Source organism: Hibiscus syriacus, unplaced genomic scaffold, assembly GCF_006381635.1.
Source record: "Hibiscus syriacus cultivar Baekdansim isolate YM2019G1 unplaced genomic scaffold, ASM638163v2 tig00111877_pilon, whole genome shotgun sequence".
In the NCBI taxonomy this organism is placed as follows: domain Eukaryota; kingdom Viridiplantae; phylum Streptophyta; class Magnoliopsida; order Malvales; family Malvaceae; genus Hibiscus; species Hibiscus syriacus.
The window spans coordinates 140,457-149,356 of record NW_024063208.1 but is presented as its reverse complement, the minus strand read 5'-3'; the positions used below and the strand labels follow the sequence as shown (position 1 = coordinate 149,356).

Below are 8,900 nucleotides of genomic sequence, written 5' to 3'. Positions count from 1 at the left end.
TTTTTTTTGGGTTTTAAAAGATTATTTTAATTTGTAATAATTTGAATATATATATATATGGTTTGAGTGTATGCAATGGAAGTGATAGATAAGTGAATGTAGCTATGAGAGTTGTAATCAAAATTGGCGGTGAAATTGAAGATTTGGGAACTGGAAATCTCTTCATTATCTGAAATCTTTTTTGCTTGTTTTAATTAATTTAGAATTTTCAGTCGAATGCATGTAGTGGAATTGTGGAAAGGGAGAAATTAATAAAAAATTTAACAATAGATATACTCGCCAGGTAGGGGTCAACCTGCGACTTTCTGCTTAGGAACCAGATTATCCACTGAGCTACAGGCGCTTATATTGTCAAGTTTGTTCTACACAACACATATGGGTTGAAACCTTTTAGGGATAGACGCAATATTCGAACCTAACCTATTCTAACCCGACCCGACTCTATTGGGTCATATATATACATATATTGGATTCGGGTTAGGTTAGACATTTTGAGTACGAGTTTGAGTCAAGTCGATTTTGTGTTTAGGATGAAAAATACTCGATTAGACTTAACTCAAAAAATAAATAATTATATCTATTATATTTAGAAATAATTACAATAATAATCATTTCTATATTATTTTTCATATATATATATATATATATATATATATATATATATATATATATATATTGTCGGGTCGAGTCGAGTACATGTTTTATCTTAAAAGATGGGTCGGGTTTCAAGTTAGATAGTCATTCTAAACCTAGCTTGAATCGGTTTTAAGGTGAAAGGTGTATTTTTATTACGTCAATTGGACAAAAATCATATTCCCCCTACTCATACTTATCCCTAAACTCAATTATATTTGTTATTTTTGCTTTTATTTATTTTTAAATTTTAAATTTAAATTAAATATTTTTTGTAAAGATTTAATATAAATATGGCTGAATACAAAAATAAGTTCCTAAATTATACCCTAAATTAATTTTTAGTGTCAAAGAATTTTTCGTTAAAAATAGATACCTAATTGTTTCTCCATTACACTTTTAAGTGTCTATCGTTTTATTTTTTATTTTTATTTTTTAAAAAATAAAAATATAATTTAAAAAGGAAAATTTTTAAATCAAACCACCACATTGTTCCCTCTCCCTACCTCCGACGACGAAGAGTCAATACCGGTTGAGTTCTGTTCGGTACAAGGCGATCAACTCAATGGTGACGGTCGTGTAACGTTCAGACAGTTGGAGTCGTTAGAATTGATGGAAAATATCAAAGGAAAACCTAAAATTTTGACGACCCTTCGCGGTGCTTTCCACGACGATTAGCGTAATTTCACAATGGGTGGGGAATTGGGTTTTGGTCGCGACAACGACACGATTCTGATGGTGTTAACAGTGACAGCCACGGACCGACTGTGGATGAAATAAATTTTGAGCTTTTTTAAAAAATTACAATATTAAGTAGTTTTTTTAATAAAAATTTTAAAATTTTATGTGTGACATGAACATTTAAATATAAGGGCAGTCCAAACACCTAAAAATGTAACGCTGGAAATGTTAGGTATCTATTTTTAACGAAAAAATCTTTAAACACCAAAAGTAAATTTGAGGTATAGTGTATATTCTTATTTTTGTATTAAGTCTATAATTATAAAGTAATATTTAAGTCTGATTTTAGATACAAATAAAATTGTTTGAATATGAATCATCTAGAATAACATTTTTTTTATTATCGAGATTGATCTTTTAAGGTTTAAATGAATATTATATATGTTAACAAATTATTTTAAAATTAATGAAACAACTAAATTTTGTTCTCTTAATACTTATATAATCAAAAGTTTTATATGATATTATAATTTTATAATTAATATAAAAACCATATAATTATAAGACTTATAGACAGATTATCATATCTAAGTGAATGGTGCATAGCTCAGTACTTTTTATAATGCCTTTTCCTTTTAGGATTATCATTGCAGCTTTATGAACATTTGATGTCTAATTAAGTGGTGTCGGATTACCCCACAATTTTTATAAATATATTTTCCTTTCCACTTTTCAAGATAATCATCACAATTTTATATTTACGTCTTTTAAATCGAAAATTGGATAAAAGAAAATTAAGGAAAACTATTAAAATGATCATTTTCATTTGAAATTTATAAATTTTTCCTCACTGAATTAAAAAAAATTAAGATTTGATCATTTTCGTTTCGTTTTAATTAAGATGTGATCATTGAATGTTAATGACCGTTAAACTTTCAAGTAGATATATAATACGTGTACTAAGTTTTGGTCATTTTTCTTTTATATTTGTACGTAAAAACTCACCAAATTCAAAAAACATAAGTTTACGTTATTGCTTTATTAAGTTTTGGTTACCTACTTTATCGTTTTATTAAGTTACGGTTACTTGGATGTTGACGTTGAATGTCGTTGGTTTGATGGTGTGACTTATTAGCAAAATGGTTTAATTTTTATTTCAACCCTTAAACTTTAGACAAAATACTGATTATGGGTTTTTTTTTGTAAATTCAAATTAGTTTAGGGACGACATTTCAATTTACCCATTTTTTAATATTTTTTCTCCCCAACCCTAATATTGCTTATCTTCTTCCTACTTCTTCTTCTGACATCTCTGCTTCATTGCAATAGTCTTCTTGTTTTTAATTATCAGTTGTAATTATTTGAAGTCAAATTAGATGAGTTCTCAATTGTAAGAAAAGGTATAAAAAGAAGTAACAAAGATCATAAAAAATGCAAAGAGTTCGTCATTAAAACTCTAAAAAGATTCACCACCATGCCACCGCCTCGAGTCGAGAAATCTAGAACTTCTTTAATGGTAGCATTATTGACGATAAAGTATCAGGTTTCCATCTCCGACGCGTTGTTGGCCAACGAAATCCCTGTGATGCGAAATATCGTCGAGAACGTTTTGTTGAATTCGAACATGATCAACCTCCATGATATTTACAAAGATCAAATCGACATTCATTTATTACTGGAGCTCTTATCTAACGGTGAGTTGTTCGATCAGAACATCACAAAAATGAGATACTCATAGGCCGGCGCAGTGGCAGTGATGTGATAGATCACACAGGTCACAAGGGTTAATAGTGATTTATTAGGATCTGGAATAGGAAAATTGTTTGTTCTTGAGAAAAAAAAGATTCGACGTTGAAAATCATGGATTGACCATGAACTGGTTTCTTAAGGGAAAATCACCACGAAGAGTGATGTAACGCTATAATTCAGTTTGACCCAAAGATCCATGAATTACAATGTTACACGGGACTACCAAAATAGTGACCCAAAAAATTTCTTTTAAAACTGTTTATAATCACTGAAAATGATTTGTCCATAGTGATGAAAATAAAATGTAATAATATAGGTTTACAAAATAATAGGGAGCTCCCAGTTATCCACTGAAGTGCATGGCACTGACTTGGATCCACTGACTGTCGTATTCTGCTAGAAGGAACTCAGGTGTCCTAGTTGTTTCCCGAGTATCAAACAAGGCTAGTTTTATGTAACCTAGTTATTATTGTTTCTACTATTCTGTTATTAATTTATGTTATCACTTGAATTCTTATTTGAGATTATTCTGAGTATATGGTGTACCTCGAGTCTGATCCCTTAACCCTTTGATTATTTATCCAAATCTGTTCGTGGGTACTGATACTGACCCTTCAGTATCAATACTAAACGCTTGGTATCGATACCCACCTGATGGTATCTAAACCCCCTGACTAACGTAGCTTTTGGATTAAGGCAGTATTAATACTCTAGGGGAGTATCGATACTTTAGTATTGGGGTATCGATACTTGGCTAAGTGTCGATACCAAATTTTGGTTCCATGTTTTGAAAAATACCCTAGTATCGATACCCCTATGAGGAGTATAAATACTTCTGCTCTGGTATCGATACTCAATGAATGAGTATCGATACTACCCTTATAAAACTGCCTATTTTCTACCCGAGTGAAGAACAATATCGCTATTGTAACTGTCGCTATTGAGTGCCCTATTTTGGCGTGAAAAATCCTATCTTTCTATCCCAAAACCCCTAGTGAGGTCCCCAACTGATGTTTAGGTATTTAATTTGATATTAGGGGTCATAAATAGGTCTGAAAACATGGTGAAACACCCACATTATGAATCTACCATGAAAATTGCTTCAAGCTCATGCAACCTACCAATTTAATCTAAATGACCTACACATGGTATAGTTGAGTTAGAAGTGAGTTACCTGATTATTCTAGGCTACTGGAAACGTCAAAATCTCAACTCAATGTGAGTTTCTTCTATCTCTTATCCTTATAGCTTTCTCCAATCTCTCTCTAGACAAACATAAAAGGATAGATTACTAGCTGAATAAAATGGTTAAGAAGGTAACAAGAACACTTCTTAAGCATATAGATTACTGAAAATGGGCTAAAATTTTGAAAAATCTTCAACCCCATAAAAACCCGTTCTTGGCTTCCATGGTGAAAAGGTGGAGTTGAGGGCTCAAATGAAAGCTCTAAAGATGTTAAATTTGTTTCTTACCTTGGTGTTGCTGAGCTAGGGTTGAAAGACTACCAAGTTACCTCCTTTAACTGTCTTACTTGAAGGAATAAGAAGAAGAAAAAGAAGAAATGCTAAAAGCTTGGAAGAAGACAAAGTCAATGAAGAAAAAAGGGCTTGCTCAGATGGTGATATCTCCCAATTTTAATGGAATTCAACTTTATTTTTGAACAAGGGTGTAATTTTTTCCTTGGTCCCTCTAATCCTGACTACAAATTAAAAACACCTTCTTTGCTCATTATTGGGCTAAATTCAAGCCCAAAGTCATTTCAACTTGGGCCAACCCTTCCCACAAGCTAAAAAATAATCCAAGGTCCATCTCGGGTTAGCCTAAACTTCTAACATGGGATTCGGGGCGTTACAAGTGATATCCAGTTATCGGGTTATTTTGATCCATTGATTTGTCGTCTTGTTCCTTGTTAGATTTGGCATTCTATAATCTTATTCTTTGGAAATTGAATTTTAGTTTGCATAACAGATATTACCCAGCTTCATTTTATCTCTAGATGCCTACCCTTTCATTTTTCGTTGAACTTGTGGTATTATTATTTGTTATCGGATGTTAAAAATATGTCATTATTTTTGAAATGTCGCATGAGTCCTTGAAAGAAGGAAAATGGAGAAATGAAGCAGAGATGTCTGAAGAAGAAGCAGGGAAAAGATAAACAACAATGACATTGGGAAGAAAACTTATTAAAAATGGATAAATTAAAATGTTATCCTCAAACTGATTTGAATTTACAAGAAGACACATAATCAATATTTTGTCTAAAGTGTAAGGGTTAAAATAAATTAAACCATTTTACTAACGGGTCATGTCATAAAACTAACGACATTCAACGTCCAAGTGACCAAAAATTAATAAAACAATAGCGTAAGTGATCATAACTTAATAAAACGATAACGTAAGTGACCAAAACTTATGTTTTTTAAATTTAATGATAAAAAATGTATAAATATGAAAGGAACGTGATCAAAACTTAATTCACGAATTATCTACGTAGAAATGATGTAATTTTAATTTTAAATGTTTACCGTCTCACGTTAGCAAACCGTTAAATGTTTAACGACCGTTAACATTCAGTGACCATATCTTAATTAAAATAAAACGAAAGTAACAAAATCTTATGTTTTTTGAATTGTACGAGAAAAAGTTTATAAAACTCAAATGAAAGTGATCATTTCTATAGTTTACCCAAAAAAAATTACTATACTTTTTCCTTTCATCTATTATATGCATGAATTTATCTAGTTTAAAGCATGCATTTATCTAATTTAAACCCCCAACAAATACATTACATGTGAGAATATTAAGAGAACAAAGGATTGAAATGAAAAATTTCACGCTAAATCTCATATCCAATCCTAGATTGACATCTTTGTTAGGCTCCTTTTTTTTTTTGTCCTCTTTCCAATTCTTGTCTCGTTGATCTCATCCACTCCCCAACAGCGAAAAACCAATATTTTTTCTTAAATTTTCTTCGACATTTCCCATTTGATCAAATTCTGATTCTTCTCTTCAAAGAAAACCCATTTTACCCCACTGTTTTTCATCAGTCATTAACCATACAAAAGAACATCATGTTTTATCATTACATAAATAAAGCAAAACAAGAAGGAAAAAGAAAACCCAGATTTTCCTGTCTTGTTCCTTGTCAAAATTCTCATGATTCTTTAAAAGATTTGTCTTTTTAGGTTCTCCAGTTTATGCTTTGTGGGTGGGGGATTGATTCTTGATTCCCAAGTAAAACTATTCTGGTTTTAAAGCCCTCTCATTTCATCTCCAGCAAGCAAACTGTTTATTAAAAATCACATCCTTTTTTTTATGTCTGAATTTCAAGTATGGAAGCTTTATTTCCAGTTTCTTTCATATCAAATGTGGATTTGTTTGATGATCATCAAGAGAGCCAAAACACGTACTGGACCAAAGAAGAAAACAAAAGATTTGAGCATGCTTTAGCCATATATGGTGAAGATGTCCCTGATAGATGGATCAAAGTTGCAGAGATGCTACCTGGGAAAACCGCCTACGATGTGATTAAACAGTACAGGGAATTGGAAGAAGATGTTTCCGATATCGAAGCTGGCCGAGTTCCAATCCCGGGCTATTTCGGATCATCTTTTACATTGGAATTGGTTGATAACCATGATTTTGATGGTTATAGGAAGAGGATTAATGGAGCTAAAGGCCATGATCATGAAAGGAAGAAAGGTGTTCCATGGACTGAGGAAGAACACAGGTGAATTTTCTTCCTAAACTCAAATTCTGTGGTTTTTTGTTTGAATCGGATCATGAAGTTAAGTTCAAGTACCAATTTGAATAGAAACTAAGTTTAGGTCTCTAATTGGACCAATGAAAATTTTAGGTGGCACATTAAGTAAATATCAAATTGAACTTTGAAGCTAAATTAGGTACCAAAATGTATATTTAATCATTTTTCTTGTGCTTTGACTGTGGCATGAAGGAGGTTCCTAATGGGGCTTGTAAAATATGGTAAAGGGGATTGGAAAAACATCTCAAGGAACTTTGTGGTTTCCAAAACACCAACCCAAGTTGCAAGCCATGCTCAAAAGTATTATCAAAGGCAGCTTTCAGGAGGGAAAGATAAGAGGAGACCGAGCATCCACGACATTACGGTCCTCAATCTCGCTAACACCGCTGAGTTTTCGAACGACTGGAAGCCGTCTTCGGTAAACCAGTCCGACGTTCTCACATTGCAGCAAAAGCTGGCCAGTAGGTCAAGAGTTGCAGGTCTTAGTTGGAGTCAGACCGATGATGAATCGGGTACGTATGGCAACCGGTTTACCACCTCGAATGGGCCGAGACTTGAAGGCCAAAATCTGTATGGCAGTGCTTATCGTGGGGAACATATCAAACCCCAAAACTCTGTATTCTAAAAATGTACAAGGCCGTTCTCTGTCGTAATCGAAAACACCGAAAACGTTTCGAGTTCATGATGTTAAATGGTTTGCTTCTTCCAAAATGGTGGAACCATGTAATGTAAATTTGTAATAATAATCCGATTATGAACCAAAAGAAAGAAGAAAAAAGACCATCTCAGACCCTGAATGTTCTTCCTGCAGTTCTCTGTCCGTTGGATGATGATGACCTGAAACCGAATCGTGCGAGGCCACGAACCGAGACACGACCGGACATGTTAGAGGTGAGATTGAGGATAGTGATATGGTCTAACAGGCAGACTCAATGGGCACTGCCATGGAAATTCCTTTGGTATTTTTGATAGTTTGCTTTTGGCTTAGGGACCCCTTTCCACTCGGATTCGATTGCTACCACTTAGTAGAAGCTGAGTTTGCGTTCCACTTAATTCAGCATCACATGCTTTCAATCTTTTTCAGAATATAGAAAGTGCAATTTCCGCATTTATTAAGTATTCGAATCTTCGCTTCTCTTAAATAAACATCTATATCTAACATAGATTATATTCGAATCTTAGTAACATGTCTGAGAAGCAAATAAGGAATCCAAGTATGCTTGTAAGTATCGACGTGTTATAACCATGTTGAAACGAATAAAACTAAATATCTAGCTTTGAAACTAGGCAGAATCTGATGTTTGACCTTTCTCGTTGACCTTGACAGACTTTTTTTTTTAATATTTTTTATTATGGATAAAGGAAAGAATACGACTTTACCCTTTTCTACATGTACTCGTTTTGCTTAAAAAAATTAAATAATAGTATTATCTCATTGAGGGGTATTTATGAGAATAACATATTTTAAATTTATTTCTATTATTCTGATTTCATTTGTTTTGGTCCTAAATGGTACAACCGTTGAGACTTGCATTCGAAACTGGTGCCATGTTACTAAAGACGTACTCTACAAAATAAAATCTTGAGCCTAAAATTAAGAATAAATAGTTTTGAAAATACAAGATATGATGTTTATACTCTAACTCTATGATCAGTAATATATCACAGAATTTTATGGAACGGAACAACACATCAACCAGAATATAAAAATTTTAATATATGAAAAAAAATAATGAAGTGCTGGAAATAACCTCAAAGAAATGGATGGATTGATGATGATGGTCACTCTATTTCATGGGGTAGGCAAATAGGCATTCACAAATGAATATAAAAATCTTGTCACTGTATTTGTTTTCTTCTCAATTTGCCATTGTGGGATTTACCCCATCATTGTTATATTGTAAATTTTTATATGATTATTTGTATTTAATCTCTGTTTATTAATCTTGATTAAATATTATAAAAGTTTATAATGAGAACGGCCCATTCAATTCAAATTATTTCTTTCATATCATCAAGATTTAAATTTATATACATAATAAAAAACTCGTAAAACTAAAATATATTCAAGAA

The 8,900-nt window shown here is 32.5% G+C and overlaps 1 protein-coding gene across 1 annotated transcript; it reads left to right on the top strand.

Annotated features, from left to right (window-relative positions):
* The first annotated feature begins 6,021 nt into the window (after positions 1-6,021).
* On the top strand, positions 6,022-7,792 carry LOC120172658 (transcription factor DIVARICATA-like). The gene is made up of 2 exons (XM_039180071.1): positions 6,022-6,794; positions 7,020-7,792. The coding sequence occupies exons 1-2, from the start codon at positions 6,397-6,399 to the stop codon at positions 7,450-7,452; spliced, it is 831 nt and encodes a 276-aa protein (XP_039036002.1). The 5' UTR covers positions 6,022-6,396; the 3' UTR covers positions 7,453-7,792.
* The last annotated feature ends 1,108 nt before the right edge of the window (positions 7,793-8,900 follow it).